General features: G+C 43.7%; 4 protein-coding genes across 5 annotated transcripts; 3 read left to right on the top strand and 1 right to left on the bottom strand.

The window, feature by feature from the left end:
• The first annotated feature begins 20 nt into the window (after positions 1 to 20).
• TMED2 (transmembrane p24 trafficking protein 2) lies at positions 21 to 6448 on the top strand. Of its 2 annotated transcripts, XM_015877830.2 has the most exons (5): positions 21 to 314; positions 1931 to 2123; positions 2543 to 2563; positions 4447 to 4554; positions 4951 to 6448. In XM_015877830.2, the coding sequence occupies exons 1-5, from the start codon at positions 36 to 38 to the stop codon at positions 5073 to 5075; spliced, it is 726 nt and encodes a 241-aa protein (XP_015733316.1). In that variant the 5' UTR covers positions 21 to 35; the 3' UTR covers positions 5076 to 6448. The 2 variants fall into 2 exon arrangements, with proteins under 2 accessions (XP_015733316.1, XP_015733317.1); XM_015877831.1 differs by lacking the exon at positions 2543 to 2563.
• A 428-nt stretch (positions 6449 to 6876) lies between these two features.
• On the top strand, positions 6877 to 12730 carry DDX55 (DEAD-box helicase 55). The gene is made up of 14 exons (XM_015877814.2): positions 6877 to 7031; positions 7154 to 7204; positions 7287 to 7373; positions 7901 to 7992; positions 8103 to 8165; positions 8890 to 9039; positions 9177 to 9366; positions 9737 to 9819; positions 10171 to 10302; positions 10430 to 10522; positions 11022 to 11136; positions 11308 to 11476; positions 11739 to 12031; positions 12500 to 12730. Exons 1-14 carry the CDS (start codon positions 6924 to 6926, stop codon positions 12647 to 12649), a joined length of 1776 nt encoding a protein of 591 aa, XP_015733300.1. The 5' UTR covers positions 6877 to 6923; the 3' UTR covers positions 12650 to 12730.
• Positions 12731 to 12925: 195 nt separating this feature from the next.
• Positions 12926 to 16279, bottom strand: EIF2B1 (eukaryotic translation initiation factor 2B subunit alpha). The gene is made up of 9 exons (XM_015877827.2): positions 16194 to 16279; positions 16020 to 16121; positions 15800 to 15936; positions 15615 to 15731; positions 15004 to 15116; positions 14746 to 14814; positions 14082 to 14157; positions 13813 to 13938; positions 12926 to 13365 (listed from the first exon to the last, which is right to left on the bottom strand). Exons 1-9 carry the CDS (start codon positions 16231 to 16233, stop codon positions 13210 to 13212), a joined length of 936 nt encoding a protein of 311 aa, XP_015733313.1. The 5' UTR covers positions 16234 to 16279; the 3' UTR covers positions 12926 to 13209.
• Positions 16196 to 20874, top strand: GTF2H3 (general transcription factor IIH subunit 3). Its single transcript, XM_015877820.2, has 13 exons — positions 16196 to 16301; positions 16443 to 16522; positions 16887 to 16993; positions 17308 to 17471; positions 17712 to 17774; positions 18010 to 18039; positions 18352 to 18380; positions 18465 to 18539; positions 18981 to 19034; positions 19338 to 19406; positions 19512 to 19647; positions 19728 to 19764; positions 19845 to 20874. Exons 1-13 carry the CDS (start codon positions 16205 to 16207, stop codon positions 19912 to 19914), a joined length of 1011 nt encoding a protein of 336 aa, XP_015733306.1. The 5' UTR covers positions 16196 to 16204; the 3' UTR covers positions 19915 to 20874.
• Positions 20875 to 20895: the final 21 nt, after the last annotated feature.

Here is a 20895-nt window from a genome sequence, read left to right as displayed (position 1 = left end):
CTGAGCCGTACGTGGCAATAGGACCGAGCCGGCCAATGAGCGGCGGCCCCGTGCCCCGGAAGGGGCGTGGCTTCAGCCGGAAGTCCCCCTCCCCTTTTCCTGCCGCCCGCCGCTCGGTGCCGCTGGGCTCCGCCATGTCCCCGCTGCGGGCGGTGCTGGCGCTGCTGGCCGCACTGACGGCTCCGGCCGCCGCTTATTTCGTCAGTATCGACGCTCACGCCGAGGAATGTTTCCTAGAGAGGGTGCCGTCCGGAACCAAGATGGGGCTCATCTTCGAGGTGGCCGAGGGGGGATTCCTGGACATCGACGTGGAGGTGAGGCCGGGCCGCCTGACCTTGGGCCCTGTGCGCCACGGGAACGTGCGGGGCGGCGGGGAATGGGGGGGCGGGACGTGTTTGGCCGCAACGCGTGGGAGACCGGGAATCGGTGTATAGAGCCACCAATGAGACATGGGGACAGGGACGGGGGATGGAGCAGCTCCACTGTGAGCACAGGGTGAGGGAGTTGGGTTTGTTCAGCCTGGAGAAGAGAAGGTTGTGGGGTGACCTCAGTGCAGCTTTTCAATACCTGAAGGGAACTTACTCTTCCCTTAAACTCTTGGAAAGGGCTGACAATAGCAGGACACGGGGAAATGGTTTGAAGTGAGAAGAGGGAAGATTTAGGTTGGATGTTAGGGGGAAGTTCTTCACTAGGAGAGTGGTTAGGCCCTGGAACAGGCTGCACAGGGAGGTTGTGGATGCCCCGAACTTGGAGGTGTTCAAGGCCAGGTTGGATGGGGCCATGGGTAACCTGATCTATGGGGTCTATGGGGTCTCCTGGGCAACCTGATCTAGTAAATGTGTATGTTTGGTGGCCTTGCTAAGGCAGGGCGGTTGGAACTACATGATCCTTGAGGTCCCTTCCAACCCGGGTCATTCTGTGATTCTGTGATTCTCCTTGTGCTGCCGGGGCTGGTGGTGCTCCCATAGCAGCAGAGCCCTCCTGCCGCTCTTGGAGCCACTCGGGGTTCATTGGGTGTCCCGCTCTATGTGGGCTTGTCATAGTGAAATGTTCCTTGGTGGGAAGAATGAAGCGTTTTTCCAGTGTGTTGCTCTTTGTGGGAGCGTTTGTTCTTTACTTACGAAGCGCTGAGTGTAGCAGGGCTGCTGGCCATCTTGAGTCAGGTTGATCAGCTCAGCTTGTGGGTAAGTGCTGCTCTTCCATAAAGCATTGAGTTGATATGAGGATAATGGATGAGCAATCCTTTCATCTTGGTGAGGAGCCGATAGTTTGTGTGGGGGAGCTTCAACATGAAAACTGAAATCGGATGGAACTGTTAAAAATTATTCAGTTCTGATGCAAGAAAAAGAGACAGGAGGCTGCAAACCTCCATTCTGGAGTCGGTGATGGAAGCTTACAGGCTGGGTTTGGTGTCATGGTGCAGTGCAACACATAAGGTCACGATGACTCTCATGGCTTAGCACTTTGTTCTGCTTCTGTCTGAGCTGACAGCTGCAGCATTGCACAACTGTGCATCCACAGTACTGTAGTTGTCCTGGAGAACGTCCTTTCTTCCCTTTTGTTTCCCTCCAAACATCAGAGATAAGGTTTCCCCTGCAGTTGTTAATTTGGTTGACAGCCAGGGTTGTAGATCACTTCTGCCTCTCCTGGTATTGAATGCTTCTTATCTTGAAGACAGGCGGTCAGTAAGCAAAGCTTTTATATGGCTTTCTTTACAGAGGGGGTGTTTTAAAGATTTCTGTGCAGGAAAACACAGAACTGCTTTTGTGCTGTGGGGAAGGAAATAGAAATATCAGCAAAGCAGACAGATTAAAGGTGTTGTGGGTCAGTTTGACTGGATGACTTCAAAACATGCACCCAACTGGTAGTGATGCATTTAAAAACACCGTATTTTAAATAAAATGAATGATCTTTTGTTTTCCCTGTCCAGATTACAGGGCCTGATAACAAAGGAATTTATAAAGGCGATCGAGAGTCCAGTGGAAAATACACGTTTGCCGCCCACATGGATGGAACTTACAAGTTTTGTTTTAGTAACAGAATGTCCACCATGACTCCCAAGATAGTGATGTTCACAATTGATATTGGGGAAGCTCCAAAGGGGCAAGATATGGAGACAGAAGGTGAGGATGACTCCTGAAAGGAACAAGGCTCCTTTGGGAGCTTTTACCTGCATGCATGACTCGTGAATGTGACTAGGGTTCTCAGAATTCCTGTTTCTTCAGGCGGTCTATTCAGCTGTTCTCTTGCACAGCTAAAATGGATTTGGATGTTTTTAGAGCACGTGGCACAACTTAATGCAAAATCACCGGGGAATCCCTTGGCCGTCTGCAGAAACGAATGCTTTCATCTTTTAGTCTTTTCATCGGTTTCTTTCTCTGATTTCTAGTTTGCTCAGCAGTTTGTAGATTGCCGTATGCATTAGTTGAACTCTTTGATAAATGTGCTAATGGAAAAAGATTTTCTCGTAGCCATGTAAGTTACTGTTTTATCTGCAGCCTTTTGTCCTGTACTTGTGTTCATCTCTTACACTTTCCTCTAGGTGGTGGAGATACCTGGGATGGTATGTTTACTGCTTTTTGAAAGCTCATTAGCATCTTGTCTTTTGCATACGTTTATTCACTAACAGCTAACGTTTGCTTTTTCTCTGTAATGTTTGTTTGTAGCATGAGAATGTCTTTAATAAACTACATCAAAGGTCTGATTCTGAGCAATGCTGAGCACTGCAAGCTTCCATCGAGAGGTTGAAATACTGAGAAGCTCTTGGGATCAGGTCCTCAAACTGACCGTGACACTTTGTCATCAGATCATTATTTGTGGCTAACAGAAGGCTTGATTAGATGCTTGAGATGGAATTGAACTAAAACAATGAGCATCCAGGAGCATTAAACGATGTTTAGTAACTAAAGTGAATGTTGGATAACCAAGAGCTTTTGGAAGCAACAAATTCCACCAAGGATATGAATTAGCAAACATGTTACAAGAGAAAAAACTGGAAAGTTGCCATTGCTGGAAATGAAATGTTTGGGTAACAAGTTGGAAAGTTTTCTTTAGAACTCACTAACTGAAGCTAGAAAGAAAATTGTCTTTTTTAAAATCTATTTTATTGAGTAAATAACTGTGTGAATTGGGTGCTTGATTGATGAAATTTAACAAATTCTTAACATGGTTTTTCTTTTTAAAGTCTCAGTTAAATCTTTTTGTTGAATGTGAATGGACACTGTAGACATCAGTTCTAAGGAATACTAATAGAGCTTTAATTTTTAAGATAGATGCTTTTCCCTGTTTTTTTTAATGAGTTTAAACAATACCTGAGACTGTAATTTCTTCTCCAACAAGCTGTATGTATTGCAGTGACCAACTGTGAAATTAAGAGCTTTATCTTAGCAAAGTGAGTGTTGTTTTGGCATCTACTTAGACGTTAATGAGGACTTGTATGAGTGTTACTCTCTGGACATCTTTTTGTCTGTTACCCAAATGTGTATATTTTTAATAGGTTTGTTTTCAGGGCGTGATCCGAAATAAGTCAATTTATAAAGAAATAATATTAGGTAGCTTCAAAGTGCAATGTTTCCCTTCAAGAGATGTTTGCCTGGAGTGTGTCTGTGGAATGATTGCTCAAACTTCTCTTGGTGCTAGAAAACTCTGAAAATGACTTGCATAATTCATAACTTTTGTTAGTGGGCAGTTCTTTGAGCATGAAGGTATTTAAAGGATCCTGTGATTGACAAATCACTAAATCTCGGATCTCTGTTCCTTCCATGTGCTGAATTATCTCAAGCTAATTTTCTGTTATCGTTAGTTCGTTTTCTTACTCTTCTGCTTTCGTGACATACCAGAACCTGAGGCCATTTCCTGCCATTTGCTGTTCCCCTTTGGCATTGATTCTGCTGAATGCTGTGCTACAGCTAAACAGGGAGAGCACAGGATGTGATACGTTGCTTCAGACAGTCATCTCGTTTTGCCAGCATCATGATCTTAAGCTAAATTCTCAGTTGTTCTATTTTTGCATACTTAACAATTAGAAAAAAAAAAAAAAGCTGTTATGTTAAGATGATTTGCTTGGAGTATATTGGAATGTGTTTGCAGAGTGGATAATAGTGTGTTAATCATCTCATGTATTTTTACATTCTATTTTTCTGGAGAAGTGTGCCCAGATTGGATCCAAGTGATCTGCACTGACTAAATTGGGTGTCATCTGTCATCTAGTTGGATGTGGTGAGAGGTGTTTTCCCACTCAGTAAATGCCACAGCAGTGTGTTAGGAGAAGTGGCGGTGAGACAACAGAACTATTTTGCTGTAAGGATAGGGAGTTGTCATTGTACAGACTGCACTGTTCAGAGCTCCCTCTGTGATGGGAAGTTGATTACAACTGTTCACGTGCTTTAAAAATTGTGGGTTTTTTTGAGTAAATAACTTTCTGATGCTTTTCAAATTGCTCTGCAGCTCATCAGAACAAGCTAGAAGAGATGATTAACGAGTTAGCAGTGGCCATGACAGCTGTAAAGCATGAACAGGAGTACATGGAAGTTCGTGAGAGGATACATAGAGCAAGTAGGTGTCTTTTGACTTCAGTGCCTCATCGTCTTTTCTTAAGATTTGTGTTTAGGTCTATTTCAAATTACTAAAAAGGATTCAGGTCTTCCTAGTAGAGTAAAAAACGTTTGACACTTGCAGTCTTTATGTTTTCTTGTCTCTCGCGTAATGAAGATTGTTATGCAAAATACAGGAAGAGCACAGACGGATGTTGCAGTGTGTCCAGAGGTGAGATGAACATCTGTCTGTTTAGGTTGGTTCAGGCTATGCAAGTTCTTAGTTCCTAGAAGCCTTGTACAGCTGTGCTACAAATACCAATGATATCACTATAAGGCTTATATACAATGCTTCAGTTCCTATGACAAAATATCTTGTAAGTTTGTCTTAAATTCTTTGTTACTTTTCCCTCAACAGTTAACGACAACACAAACAGCAGAGTGGTCCTTTGGTCATTCTTTGAAGCCCTTGTACTAGTTGCCATGACACTGGGACAAATCTACTATCTGAAGAGGTTTTTTGAAGTCCGAAGAGTTGTTTGAGTACTGTTCCTGGTCCTGGATTTCAGTTCACTGTCTACCAAACATCCTGGTCACAAAAAAAAAGAGTCACTTAAGTTTCGAAACCCTCTTTACTGAACTGTAAAACTTATTTGCTTACGTTCCTTCCTAGTCAAAAATGAATTGTTTTTATATATCTTCTGTAGCAAAAGCTATGCTGAAATCTCATCACTTATTTGGCCTGTTTTTTCTTCTGTTCACTTAAACCTGCCTAGTCTGTATGCTAAGTGAGATCCGAGCAAGCTGCAAATGCTGTAATTCCACGGTAGTAGCGAGCAATGTCTGTGTCTTTTCTAACTTTCTGTTTTCATAAGTACTTGCAGTTCTATCTAGGAAAACGGTACAAGGCCCTCACTGTTGCATCTCTCACCTCATTAACCCTGCAGTAAGCGTTACAAATTGAAGGAGTCCCTTCTTCACTTATGCAAACTGCCATGGAGGAGCAATTGGAACTTTAATCTGATAACGAGTAGATCTGACAGCTTCTGATCCAGTACACGTACCTGATTAAAATTTAAAGGAAAGTGTTGAGTAACTACCCTAATTACACCAACTCACTCTGCAAGATTTTTAATGAAGTAACCAGTATCTAAATAGATCCTCCACCAAATGTTCATCATGTGGTTTTTAGTCTTTTCCAGGTTTTATATCGGAGCCCATTGTGTGCAGTGTCTTGGCAAACAGTAGTTAACCCTTTGGGTCCTGCAGCTCCAAAGCTGAGGCTGTTGGTGCTCATGCAGAACATGGCAGTGTTCAGGATGTCTGGATTCCTGATGCCAAAGGGTTAACGGTTCTTGGGGTTTATTGCAATGCTATGCAGCCCTTCTATTTAAGTTAAGTGGCAATCTCTGCCGTTTTCTGGTCACCATTAGCATCGTGCTGAGTACCCGCGTGTTTTCTTTTTCAGGCACATGTAGATTTGTTTTTGTATGACTTTCCTTGGTATCTGCTGATTGGTTTGGAAATTAAAGGCGAGTCTGGTGTGGGTGCTGAGCCAGGATTCTGTTGTGACTGATGTACATTAGTTGTAATCATTTTTGGGGTGGGGTCGGGACCTTTTCCAGGGGGGATCCTCTACAAGTTACACACAGCAGTTTTGTACAATTAATTTAAGATTTGTTACAGGTTTTCATGTTCCAGGTAAAAGATTTTACAACCTCGGGCAGACGCCGGCAGCGGCTCCTCAGCGAGGTGGGGTCACACCTGATGGAGGCTGCTGTGTGCCAATATTTTTGTGTAAAAAAGAAAACCAAACAACCACTTCAATTGAATGATAAGATGTACATTTAAAATTGCTTGTGAATCTCAATATGACCCAGGTTCAATAAATAAATTCTTACAAAAAAAGATAATAATCGCCACGCTCTGTATTTATTTATACCGTGGTGCTTTATGGAGGTGCTGCCTCCCACTCCAGATGGTTTTACAGCATCTCTGGGTATCCGGAATTCACCCAGGGTTGTGGGCAGGTATTAAGATGTTATGGTTCTTCTGTGCCGTTGGGTGTTATGGTGTTTTCATAGGGCACAAGAAGAGCTCTGAGGTCCCCGTGCTATGGAAATGGGGGCTGTTTGTGCTCTGGAAATGGGGCTGTTTGTGCTCTGGAAATGGGGCTGTTTGTGCTGTGGAAATGGGGCTGTTTGTGCTGTGGAAATGGGGCTGTTTGTGCTGTGGAAATGGGGCTGTTTGTGCTTTGCATGTGGAGCTCCCTGAGGTGGCGGCGGAACTTCTCTTAAGGCGGAACCAAAGCACTGCGGCCTCGGTTTCCAGCTGTCCCCTGTAGCCGGAAGTGGAGGGATTAGTTCCGTTGGTGCTCACGGCCGTACCAAGATGGAGGCGGTGACCGAGGGCCGCTGGTCGGCGCTGCCGGTGGCGCTGAGTCCCGCTGTGCTGCGGGCGCTGCATAAGCTGGGCTTCCACAGCATGACCCCGGTGCAGGTGGGGGCGGCTCTGGGGGCGGCGGGGCTGCGGGCAGAGGGTGGTATTTCTATCAATGCTAAGGGAGCTCTGGTGGCTCCTGGGGTTTAATCTGTTCATGTTTCTCTTTGTTTTCCCCTCAGTCCGCCACCATCCCGCTCTTCATGAGCAACAAAGACGTGGCTGCAGAAGCGGTGAGTGTCCCCTGTGTCCCCTGTGTGTGTTCCCTGCTGTCCTGCTCTGTGTGGCTGATGGCTCTGACTGTTCCCTCTCCAGGTAACGGGCAGCGGTAAAACGCTGGCGTTTGTGATTCCCATCCTGGAGATTCTGCTCAGACGGGAAGAAAAGCTGAAGAAAATGCAGGTCAGGTTGAACTGCTCAGTTTCAATGTTTCAATGTGTTTCTGTGGTGCATCAATCAGATCGAGGCCCTCGGTACAAGTACCAGGCAGTCAATATGGACCCATAGAGTGACCCTTTGGTATAGAGGCAACAATGAGAATAAATCCTGGGGTGGTTTCTGTGCACTTAATACAGCTTTTTATTTGGAGTGATCAAACCTGTTCTGAGCTATTAGAAGAGTATCTCAGAATATCTAATAAGAGGATGTTACTGCAAGCAGGAATCGAGTGCTTTTGGCATCTGTTGCCTTTGAATACATTCCGAGGTACTTGTGGTGCCTTCTTGGTTAAATGTTGTTATTAGCGACAAGTTGTTGGGAATTTACTTATTGATGCAGCAGTTCCTTCATCAGGCTTTTCTATGAAGAAGATTCCACTGGGAATTCTTTGCCTAAAGCCAGGGCTGTAAACATGGCTTGTATTCACTTACCTTACAAGTGACAGTTCTGCAACAATCCTCCTGTTTTCCATAAGTTCCTTTTGTCTGCAGGTTGGAGCTATAATAATCACACCAACCAGAGAATTAGCTATTCAGATTGATGAGGTGCTGACACACTTCACAAAACACTTCCCCAAGTTCAGGTGAGTGAACGTGAAGCTTTTCATGACCACGGTTCCTTTTTCTTTGGACTTCTGTCGTCCATAAGGTCACAAAATTGAAAGACCTAAATCTTTCTGTTCTGTTGTTTTAGTCAGATTCTTTTGATTGGTGGTAGGAATCCCATGGAAGATGTTGAAAAGTTTAAGGAACACGGGTAAGTTGGTTGTCTGTAATTGCTCCAATGCCGTCTTGTTGTTTTGTTTTCCTTGTCATTAAGATACTCAAATTATGGCTCTGTTCTGTTTTGCTGATGCTGACATTTGATGATACTGCCTAAATATGTTGAGCACGCTAAATAAAGTGTGGTTTTCATTTTGCTGGAGTAAAATGCACCGTGATGAATTTGTAGTTAGATAAGAAGCAAGGGTTGTGTATGGAATTGGTCCCGTTTCTCTGCTGTCTGGCTAAAGAGCAATGTACAGCCTGGCGAGTTGAAGGCTGAGTATTTCAGCTCCTTCTTGTATATCTTCTACCAGCAGTGGACTGTAGTGAGGTTGAGTCTGCGCTGAATAATTGGAACAATCTGGTGCTGATCCTCACGGGGAAACTTTGAAGCCATTTTATTTGCCTTTGGCTTTTGCACAGAAGCATGCAATATTTCTTCTAGCTGATAGTTGCTTTCGATAGTTGTTAATTATCTTCTATACTGTTATTACCACAAATGGAGAGCCTTCACACAGGGGTATTCTTCCTGCCATCAGCATGCTGTCTGAATGGCACTGGAATATAAATACACTTGAAAGCAGCACACTGACATTTTTCTGTTGAAGAATACATTCATTTTGAGAGCAGGTTTGTGCTGTGGTAATTGTTAGCAGCTCCAACCAAAGGCCTTACCTGATATGGTTACAAAATGGCCGTGTCTTTGTTGCAAACAGAGGGAACATCATTATAGCTACACCGGGCAGACTGGAAGATCTGTTCAGAAGGAAAGCAGATGGGCTGGATCTCGCAAGCTGCGTGAAGTCTCTTGATGTGTTGGTGTTAGATGAAGCTGACAGGCTTCTCGATATGGGCTTTGAATCAAGGTATTTAAAAAATAAACTCTCATACATCTGAAATTTTAAATGGATTTATCATTAAGTGAACACTGTATTGTTCTTTTGCCCCTCTTTGCTCCATAGCCTGCATAGAGCAATTATGTTTTGCATGTTTTTACTTGCAGTTTAAATGCCATTCTGGCCTTTTTACCCAAGCAGAGGCGGACAGGTCTGTTCTCAGCCACTCAGACTCAAGAGGTGGAGAACCTGGTGAGAGCTGGGCTCCGGAATCCTGTCCGCATCTCGGTGAAAGAGAAGGGAGTGGCAGCAACCAACACCCAGAAAACTCCGACCCGCCTGGAGAACTATTATATGGTACGAGCTCTGTGTGTGGTGGTACTCGGGATTCTTTCTCCCTTTTCCCTGATTCCATCAACAAGTTATAAGTTATGACCACTTACAGTCGCTTCAACACAGGAACCAGAAGTTTCTAAGACGTAAAGCTCTTGCAGCTTATCTGAAGATTGGCAACCACGTTGAGGAGAAATTGCCCTTCATTCTGAACACTGTAGTTGTTTGCTGTATGAGCTCAGCTCTTTGTTTTGTTTGGCCTGCCAGGACCCAAACTGCTGCACTGCTCTGCCTCCATGACCAAACATCGGTGCGCAATGAGAGGAGGAAGCTGGCAGATCAGTTTGTATCAAGTCCATTTTCTTACTTATTGTTCTTCTTTTGCATTATGTAGATATGCAAAGCAGATGAAAAGTTCAATCAGTTGGTGCATTTTCTTCGACAGCACAAGCAGGAAAAACATCTGGTCTTTTTCAGGTAATTCTGTGTTTCATTGTGAAAATGAGGAGTTTTATTACTTAAATTCCAAAGCTGACCTGTGTTGATAAGGACGTAACTATTAAATGTGGTTCACTGTAATAGCTGTCTTATGGAAAGAGGATAGAAGGAGATCATTGCTTCATGTCGGGATTCTGATAACATGAACTTTATAACACTATAGAAGTAAAGATTATAGATGCTGTGTTAATCATAAAAGTGATGTGCATACCTTAAGGGAAAATAGACAAGTTGCTATTCTTGAAAGGGCTCAGACAGTTCTGACATGGCCGCCTTAGGTGGGTTAAATATATGGTATAATCTTCTACTTCTCTGTCTTCATCACAACAGCACGTGTGCCTGTGTGGAATACTATGGGAAGGCGCTGGAATCCTTAATTAAAGAAGTGAAAATTATGTGCATTCATGGCAAAATGAAACACAAGCGCAACAAGATTTTTACTGAGTTCCGAAGGCTCCCGGGGTAAGAACCAAGCAGGTTACTCCAGGCAAAAGCACAAACAGTAAGAGAGATTTAATAGTGTCTGACAGGGTGCTTTCCTTAAATGACAATTGAGTGAAAAAATGCTTTTTTTTCCTCTTCTTCCTAGTGGGATTTTAGTTTGCACTGATGTGATGGCGCGTGGCATTGACATCCCAGAAGTACACTGGGTTTTACAGTATGACCCTCCTAGCAGTGCAAGGTACAACTTCAGATCTCACCAACCTGTGCTCGTGCTACTGTAATGTTTAGGTATAAATGGGGAACACACAGCTGTGGAAAAAGCACAAAGTTGTCTGGAAGTCTGAGCTACCTGCAAACAAGAAAGTTGTAAGTGATGTGAAGTTGATTGGCTTTGTAGGCCTGATGTGCAGAAGTAAAAGAGGTGGTTGCCACTTGCACAAAGGGGCTTTCTATTCTAAGGGTTAGTGTGAGAGTACGGGGGTAACAAGCTGAGGGGTGTGAATGAGTGCAGAGAGCTGGGGTGGAGCTATTTAAGGATGGTACACTGAGAGTTCACATGAGGGGAGCGTTTCCCACTTATTTTTACTTGTATTGTCATCATTTTCCTGTAGCTGAATTATGAGTTTAGTTTGAAAATACTCCAGGTTTTCCATTCTGTCAGATTTGTCCTTTTTGCTCACAAATGCTTTAAAGTCAGACCAGGCATCTCTCCTTAAATTATCCCTGTTTTATTTCAGTGCCTTTGTGCATCGCTGTGGTCGAACAGCACGGATTGGAAATGTTGGCAGTGCACTTGTATTTTTGCTTCCCATGGAAGAATCTTATATTAACTTTCTCTCAATCAATCAAAAGGTCAGTAGGCTTTTATTCTAACCCTACGCAGCAAAGGGCAGGGGAGCCAGAAGGTGACCAAAACTTACTGAAGATTAACTGGAGAAGAAATGTGTTTGAATTTTCAGAGCACGTTTCAAATCATTCAGCTGAACTTTGCCTTTCTTTTTGTATTCCTTTGTTGGTTTTCAGTGTCCCATGCAGGAAATGAAACCACAGAGAAACGTGTTAGATCTTCTTCCAAAACTGAAGTCTATGGCTCTCGCTGACAGGGCAGTGTTTGAGAAGGGGATGAAAGCATTTGTCTCTTACATCCAGGCTTACGCCAAACATGAATGCAATCTGATCTTCCGAATTAAAGGTAATTCCCAGCAGGAGCTGGGGATCTTTTACTGTTCTTCAGAAGATAATGTTCAGTTTGACAAAAAGCCCCCGTGATGTTACTGTCTGTAGCTGCTCCTTTCTGTTCTCAAAGTCTGACTGAAGCAAACCTAAGTGTAAATGTGACCTCATATTGTCATTGCTATTAAATACTAATTTCAGGATCATCTTTTTTGCCTGGAATTTTGTAAGTTCACTTTTTATCCAGCAGGAAACTGACTTTATAATCTTTATCTCAACAGACCTGGACTTTGCTAGTCTTGCTAAAGGCTTCGCCTTGTTAAAGATGCCGAAAATGCCTGAGCTAAGAGGAAAATGTTTTCCAGATTTTACTCCAGTCACTATTAATACGGACTCCATTCCATTTAAAGATAAAAACAGAGAAAAGCAGAGACAAAAGCAACTTGAACAACAAAGAAAGGAAAGAGAAGAAAATGGAGGAAAAAAGAAATTCATAAAAAACAAATCCTGGTCAAAGCAGAAAGCCAAAAGGGAGAAGAAGAGGAAAGCAACAGCTAAAAGGAAGCGTGAAGAGGTAAACCATGCCAGTCTCTTAAGCTGCGTGTTGTTACTAAATGTACTTGCAAAAGTCAGGGAGCAACGGGATTTTAGTGTGACAGAAGTGAGACACACTGCAGGGTTACTTATTGAAAATAAGCCTTCTACGTCTGCCAGGCAAAGCATAGGAAAAAAAGCTTTTTAAAACCAAATGTTGCAACAATTTCTCATCGCTCAGGTGATGGTGAATTGCTGCCAGCATAGGTTCATAGGCTGCATGGATTGTAGGGGATATAGCAGCACTTCACTGGATAGTTCTTATTTGTTGTTGCTTTTTTTTGTGTTTCAACAAGTGAATTTGATAGATTGGTGGTAGAATTTGAGTATAATTTCCTGTTTGGATGCTGCTGGCAAAATCTAGGTTGTAAAATTCTGTTGTGTTCAGCTGTCTAGAGATGAAGCCTTTGGTGTCGTGTGTAATCTGTTGTATTTCAATGGCTAACAGGGCTCTGATATGGAAGATGAGGACATGGAAGAGTTGCTGAATGACACGAGACTCTTGAAAAGATTAAAGAAGGGGAAAATTAGTGAAGAAGAATTTGAGAAGAGACTAACAGGAAGCCAGAGTAAATTCAGAGAAGCTGCTGCTGACTGAGACTGAAGGTTTCATTCTAACTGGGCTTTCACATTAAGATACTCCCTATTCCAATAAAACTGTATTTTTATAACAAAATAACGATGCAGAGAACAGAATGGGTTTAATTTCTTCATCAAGAAACTTGGTTTCCATAAGCATAGTTAAGAACTGCAGTTGAGAACAAAGCTAAAGGCACTGCCCTTGTGTCATTTGGCTGGAGCTACAGCTTTCCCTCGGTGCATTTATTTCAGGGCTTTTTGTTCACAGATCAGTGAATGACAGCATGTTATGGAATGAGGCTGAATGCACCATAAGTTACTTTATTTTACAGTACTAAAATACTTGACCCTCTTCTCCAATAATTCATTTAAGGAATTCAGAAGCTGTAACAACTTCCATTTTTTTTTCCTAAACAGTGGTTCATCCACAGGTAATGCCTTAAACTGAAGGTTGATAATGACATGAATCCTTGTAATGCTGCCTCCTCACCTTGTCCACCCCACTTGTGTCACCTCCCAGGCTCTTACAGCTGTGACAGTCACTGAGGATGGTACACATTGCACACCATGTCCATTGAGTTACAGATACAGTTTAATGAGTTCGTCGCTGACAGCTGATGGAGTTAACACACCAAGGTCTGTAAACAGTAACGTGATAAGTGATGGTGACGTGTAGTCAATCCAGGGATGTTCCTCTGTTAGATTCTGACTTGTTTTCAGCGTGTCTGCTTTGTACTAGAAGGAAACAAGACCGTTAATTATTACACAGCTGCGAGCTAAAATCTCTCTTGGGCTGGGGCAGTGCTATAATCTTGAGCAGATATCTGTGGTAAAATGGAGGGAAGTCAACTGCTTTAAAATGAGGCATGTGCTGCCACCTTGGTCTCGAGTGTTTTACCTTCTATCCACCATACAACTTATAGTTCTGAAGTGTCTCGATGTAGCTGTTTCTTGCCTGCAGCTACTCCCGTGCCCCAAAGGAATTGCTTTGGTAACTCAACAAGAGTATTAGGACAAATTGTGGATGTTGGAGGTCTGACTTGAACATGGACCAACTCTGTACTGTGTCAAGTTAACTACAGTAGAGAGATCCAAACAAATGAAGATGTGCTTAGAAGAAAATTGCTCACAAACAAGTAAGTGGATCTTAGTTTGCCAGGAAGCAACCTGTATTTCTCTTACCTTAAACTTATCTGGGACATCCTGCTGGTTTAGAGGGAAGAGTCTTACAAACTTGAAACTTTCTGCCACCACATAGAACGGCTTGTTCTGAGCTTTGGCACACACAGCAATCTGATTGGTGCCAATCTGTGGAGACACAGAAAATAATGTGCAGATTCCATGCTAGCATGACTTAATATTGCCATGTTTCCAATAATAGACTTTCACTGATTGATATCCAAGAATATTTGAATAGAGTTTCCAGATTGATGCAATGCGTTCTCTTTTACCTTGTTAATAATGCCTCCGCTTTCTACTACACCTTCAGCACCAACTAAGACCAAGTCCACTTTCTCCATAATGTAGCTGTTGAAGAAGGGGAAGAGATCCAAGTCTTAGCAAATAACGTGACTCATTGAACAGAACAGAGATAAGGAATTCCAACAGTCTCACTTTTCTAAACTAGTTTTAGCTGCTGTTAGTTAAGTAAGACTGTGTTGTTCGACATCCTTGGAATGAGCTTTCGCCTGCTTGCTCAGCAGGAATGGTACAAGCCATGTCTGACCTTGACAACTGTGTAAGCGATGGGAGAAATCCATCAACTGTAGTCATTACATGGCAAAATATGCTAGAATTTAGCATTTAGATTGAAAACAAACACAACATTTAGAAAGAAAAATCAAAGTAGTTTTCTTTAGTACAGCAGCTCCTTCACATATCCCCAGGCTCCACGCATAGGTTGATGGAGTCAGACCTTATAGGCAAACATCAAGGTACAAGTTCTGCAGCAGGCGTATTTGGTTAATCATGCACCTAAAGTGTCACTTGTTCAGCTTGTTTGATGACTATGACAAATGAAGTAACAATTCCTGTGTTTAGAACAACCTCCTATGGAACTTAAATGGAACAATGTTAAAATTGGGATGAACGTTAAGATTTAATGATCAGACTCACCCAACTGCAGCATCCAGTATCACAGTCACAGGAATGTTCAGTTTCCTCAGGGCTTTTGCCATTTTTTGCCTGTTATATAAAAATGAAGCTTAAAAGTCTTTCTTTAAAGATGATAATAGAAAAACAATGTCTGAAAGAATGAAACCCATGACTATCTATGTTCCTACAAGGCCAGCAGCTTTGAAGTTATGACAGAATTGATGCTGGCTGTAGTTTATCCTCTTAGCCAAGATGAAGCACAAGTTAATGAATACTCGCCCTGCTTGGTCTGGCTGTGATTCAGTAACATAAACGCTGAATCGCTTCTTTGACTCAACAGCTGCTTCTAGCACCCTGAGGACCACTCGTGAGTAGGCGTGTGTCAATATCCTCTGTCAAAAGAGATTAAATGTTACTTCTTACTGAGCTTTAAAACCTTCATTTCAGTTAGGATGAACAGGGCTTTTACTTCTGTCAGTGTCCATTGGTGTTATGGTCTCAAACTAAAAGAGGGACAATTTAGATGGGTTACAAGGAAGAAGTTAGTTATGATGGTAGTGAAGCACTGGCACAGGGTGCCCAGAGAGGTGGAGGTGCCCCATCCCTGCAGACAGCCATGGTCAGGGGGTGGGGCTGTGAGCACTGATGGAGCTGTGGGTGTCCCTGAGCACTGCAGGCAGTGGGACTACATGAGGTATAAGAGTCTCTTCCAACTGAAATGACTCCATAATTCTATGATGTTGCTCGTATTTACAGATTTTAGGAGAGGATGCCACGCTGTGAGATGGGCAGGAATAATAACACCACCCCCCTGCTTTCCCAGCAGCGCAGGCAGCAGAGCCAGGACACGAGCAGCCCTTGTTGTACTTACAGCTCCTTGTTGTACTTACAGCTCCGTCTCTGATGAAGGGATGACACAGTTTGGCGATTTTGTTCCTGGACAGAGAAACCTTCCTGAGGAAGATCTCCCCGCGCTCGATCATGATTTCTTTGCACTTGGAGTAGTCCTGGAAAGGACACAGCGCTGCTGCCGGCTGCCCTGCAGCAGATGGGCCGGCAGGAGCCCGCTCCTTACCGAGTACTCGAGCGACGTGAGGCTGATGAAGCGCAGGAACAGCTCCCCGCCGGAGTTGACGGCCACGGACGAGTCCACCCGCGACAGCGTGTCGATGGCATCGCGCAGGCTGCTCCGCAGGCCCTGGATGGTCTCTCCTATGGAGACAGGGCACAGCGGGGGATCAATCGGGGCCGGGCCAACATCGCTTCGTGTCCGGCCGCCGGGGATGGGCGCCCACCTCGGTCCTGCCGCAGGAAGCCCAGCAGCGCGCGGATGGCGGCCACCGCCGAGGCGACGTCGGGGTCATCCCTCAGCTGCGCCCTGAAGGTCTCGATCAGGTCTGAAAGGCAAAGAGCCGCCTCACACTCGGCTCAGCCCGGCCCCCACAACACCCTCCATAGAGACACATTACCGTCCGTGCTCATGGCTGCCCCCGCCCTGCTCGGTGCCATGCGGCGCAATGCGATGATGTGCGGTATGACGACACCAGCGGGCGACACCAGCGGCGGGATGGGAGCGGGTGAGAGGAGCCGGCCGAGGGGGTCGGGACGGGGGGGGGATGAACCGGGCCGAGTCCAGCTCAGCTCAGCTCAGCTCAGCTCAGCCCCCGCGGCTCCGGCAGCTCCCGGCCCCCTGCAGTGACCCGCTGTGTGTTTTGCAGACGAGGAGCTGAGCCTGCTGGTCATCGTCATCGACACCAACCCCATCTGGTGGGGGAAGCGGGCGCAGGGGGAGGCTGAGGTGCGTCCCGGGGCCGCTTTTATAGGAAACATCGGTGGGAAACGTGAAAAGTATCATCAAACCGGCACAGGGTGCACGGGGAGGTGGAGGTGCCTCATCCCTGCAGACACCCACAGCCAGGGGATGGGGCTGTGAGCACTGATGGAGCTGTGGGTGTCCCTGAGCACTGCAGGCAATAGGACTGCATGACCTTTAAAGGTCCCTTCCAAATGATTCTCTGGTTCTACAGTTATGCATTTGTCAGAGCTTTGCTCAGCTGATGCCTCCCGTTAGAAAGGAAGCCCTGCACCTTCTAGTTCTGAGTGCAGTTCTGCGGTTGGTTCCTGTAGGTGCTGTCCTGCTGAATTATTCTTTCCCTTGGCAGTTCACCCTGTCGAAATGTGTGGACGCAGCGATGGTGCTGGGGAACTCCCACCTGTTCATGAGCCGCACCAACAAACTGGCCGTGATGGCCAGTCACACGCAGGAAAGGTACGGCAGCCGCTCACCACCATGAGTGTGACGTGTTGTCCACTCCCTGCCTCCTGGTAGAGAAAGAAATGGTCTGTTTTAATGCCTTATGGAAAGCAAGACAGAGTCAATGCATCAACGTATTGAAAGGAGGGAGGTGAACCATTTGTGTCACAACAATTTCCTGCCTTATGAACCCTATTTAATGCCTGAAGTATTAAAGTTATTTGGAGTTTTACTTCAAAATATCGCTGTCTATGAGTGGTCAGCTGATGTCATTTCTTCCTTACAGGCTGAAAAGCAAACCGTAACACTTTGTTCTTCCTCTCTTTTAGCCGTTTCTTGTACCCTGGGAAGCGTTGGGCTTCTGCGGATCTCCTTGGAGATGGTGGTAACTCCGTGGAATCCAATTGTTCTGGCAGCAAGGATGGAAAATATGAATTGTTAACTGCAATCAATGATGCAATTGCAGAAGAGATTAAAGACCTCATGACGAAAAGTAAGGGAATAAAAATTCTGGGTTTCATAACACAGAACTGCAAAATGTTCTCTGGGAGTTGCAGGAATTTCTTTGGTTCATTTGGATTTTAATATGTTTAGAGTAGGTGAGTTTTTATGGCTGATATTGGGTGACTCTGCAGTGATTCAACATGGCGAAGATTGAACTGTAGCACTCAGTGAGATCAGGCTGAGTGAATGATTTTGTGTATCAGAGTAATCTGTGTAATTTGCTTTGCAGCTGACATGATGGGCCAGCAAACAGAGACTCTCCTAGCAGGGTCTCTTGCCAAAGCACTTTGTTGTATCCTTTTGATGGCAGAACTTTTAAAGGCTTTTGTCTGTTTCTTGTCATACTAATTATCCTTCAATACAGTCTTGACTATCAGTGCATTCTATAATAATTTTCAAAACTGAAACATTTGCCTTATAATTGTGGATCAAACAACGTGTGTTGTTTGAGGTAGTGAGTACATAGCATGGGTGCTGCTGGTGCTTCCATGAACAGAGTGTGGATTCCTTGATGTTGTCTGATGTAGATATTAACAAGATGAGCAAAGAGGTGAAAGGTAATGCCTTTAGAGTGCTTTCACGAGTATTTGAACCTATATACCTAATATACCTAATTGCTTTGGGGCAATAAATGACATAGGCCCGCTTTCGTAACGTCTGAATTATTCTACAGATAATTCTACATGTATTTCTATACCACTGGGACTATCAGTATTTACATTCACATTGTCTGAGACATTAGATCTGTCATTTTGGATGTTAGATTGATTGGATTTACCTTAGTTAAAATGTCAGGTATCGTAGAACTGTAGGGACAACTATAGGGAATGGATGTACTCATGTGCTTTTATTTTCTTTTTGCTAATCAGCCAATCAGGAAATGAAATCAAGGATTTTGGTAAGAGCTTTGTTGTTAGTCTACTATTAGCCTTAAAATACATCAATGCTATATGGGCTAACAAGTCTCTATTGTTTTATTTAGGTCATAAAAGCTGCAGAAGACAGTGCATTACAATATATGAATTTCATGAACGTGATCTTTGCAGCACAGAAACAGGTGAAGCTATTTGATATATCTTATCTTTTATTAGCATATAAAGAGTGAAAAAAAATGGTTCATTTACATTATGGCTGTGATCTGGTTAAAGAATCCCTGGAGTGAAGACTGTCATGCCAAGAGTGAAAGGTAACCGAGGTTAAAAGTCAGATCCTACTGCTACATCTTAACGTGAAGGGTTTGCTGGACTAATAAGAGATTGCTGTGAAAGAACGGATGGTAGCCTTCTGTCCCGCCTTGCAGGTGCTGTGTACAGGATACCTTTGCTGATAGTTCTTTTATTGCCATACATTAGAAGGGAGGTGTTAGAATTCTGGATGTTTGTTCTGACAAAGGGAATGAGCTTTCTTATTGCTGTGGTGGTCCTGCAGCTGTAAAACATGGATGAGGTTACATTGTTCCTAGCTGAACTCCTTTTTTTGTGGGTCTCTTTACTTGCAGAGTATTTTGATTGATGCTTGTGTCTTGGACTCTGATTCAGGCCTTCTACAACAGGTACAAGCTTCCTATTCTTACTTGCTGTTTGCTTTAATTCATAGATACTTGATGCTAGATAGTTTGATGTGTTTTAAAGCACTCTCAACTTTTTCAAACCAGAAAAAGAGACATTATTACACCCTTCTATGAGACAAGGCCTAGGTATTTTATGTTGGTGAAACACTGTCTCTTTTTCTCAGTCTTTTTGTACCCTCCTATTCTGTAACAAATTATTATTGCTTTGTTCTTCTTCCTTGGCTAGTAGAAACCATTGCCTTCCTGTTAAGACTGAGCTATCTGATCATTCTCTCTGCATTCCAGGCTTGTGACATTACAGGCGGCATATACCTTAAAGTGCCCCACCTGCCATCCCTCCTGCAGTATTTGTTGGTATGTCTTCACTTGCTTTTTCCTGTGTCAGATGTGAAATCTTACTGACTTCACTGACACGATGATACAGCCATTTCCACACTATTTTTTTCCCTGTTTATATAGTGGGTATTTCTCCCTGATCAAGAGCAAAGATCACAGCTTGTGCTTCCACCTCCCGTTCATGTTGACTACAGAGCAGCGTGTTTCTGTCATCGAAATCTCATTGAGATTGGTTATGTATGCTCGGTGTGCTTGTCAAGTAAGTTTATAAATACGAGTTGAACTTCCTACATGTCAAATGAGCTATTATTAGTGACAGCCAATCCTTTTATTTTCCAGTATTCTGCAACTTCAGTCCAATTTGCAGTACATGCGAGTAAGTTTTCCTTCTTATTTCAGGAGTGGGTCTGAGAATGCATTTGTTGTATCTGACAGTTCCTTTTTATGTCATTTCAGGACTGCCTTCAAAATATCACTGCCGCCTGTCATGAAAGCTAAGAAGAAGAAATTAAAGTTAGCTGTCTAACGATGCAACTTAAACACACCGTTACTGCTCCTGTTATTCCATGAAGGGGGATGTACTTGAACAATTGTTGACACTTTTTACAGGATATGAAAGAGAACTGTATGCAGTCTTACTGCTTTTTTTCTTAAAGTATTTAAGCCATTTTTTCTATGTAGTAACAAATCACTGTGTTAGCAGGTAATCTGTGCTGTCTTAAATACTGTTTATTCATTGTAATTAGAACCAGAAGTTACAGGTTGTTAAGATGCAGGTCTTGCAAATTTGGAAGCATTCTTGCTGCTGCAACTTCAAACTTCCAAGTTATTTTCCAAGACAATAAAGTTTTGGTTGTTTTTAATCACATGTTGGTGCAGAGGTGAGCTGTCACCACTGCTGATGTGTAGGGACTGAACCTCAGCACCGCTATTGAAGGACCTCAGTGTTCTGTGAGCTTTCAGTGTCTGTCTGGGCACTGAAATGGGGTCAGCTTCGGAAGAAGAAAGCCAAATGTTTAAAGATTGCTTAGAACACACCTTCCTGTCGAGGGTGTTCATTCCTTGGCACGTGCACACGCACTGTGTCATATGTTTTTATTCTCTTTATGCTTTTTGGCTCTCTTGGATAGCTGCTCCTCAGTAACTGGAGCAGTAATATGGAGGTATCCTTCCCAGGGGAATTTTGACCAGAAGACCACATTTATGTGTGAGAAGGGGTTTATGTCTGTAAAATGACATCAGTAAATGTCCATGAGGTGGTCAGTCTTCAGTGCTGTGCTTTGAAACTGGAAAGGTTTCAGATCAGTGTGTTTTGTATTTGAGTAGCAGCTATGTGTGCCATGTCCAGGCGTGCATCTGGCTTCGGTCAGGGCGGTTGTTGTCATCAGCTCCCGTTCTCGTCGCCAGGAGCCACTTTGTTTGCAAGTTGTATCTATAATTCTGTTCTTACAACACCTTTTGGAATAAAAGCAGTTCTTTTTACAGACATGGATGCTGTTCGGCCTGT

This window comes from Coturnix japonica, chromosome 15 (genome assembly GCF_001577835.2).
Source record: "Coturnix japonica isolate 7356 chromosome 15, Coturnix japonica 2.1, whole genome shotgun sequence".
Lineage (NCBI taxonomy): Eukaryota > Metazoa > Chordata > Aves > Galliformes > Phasianidae > Coturnix > Coturnix japonica.
The sequence above is the reverse complement of the archived record's forward strand: the minus strand, read 5'-3'. Positions and strand labels throughout refer to the sequence as shown.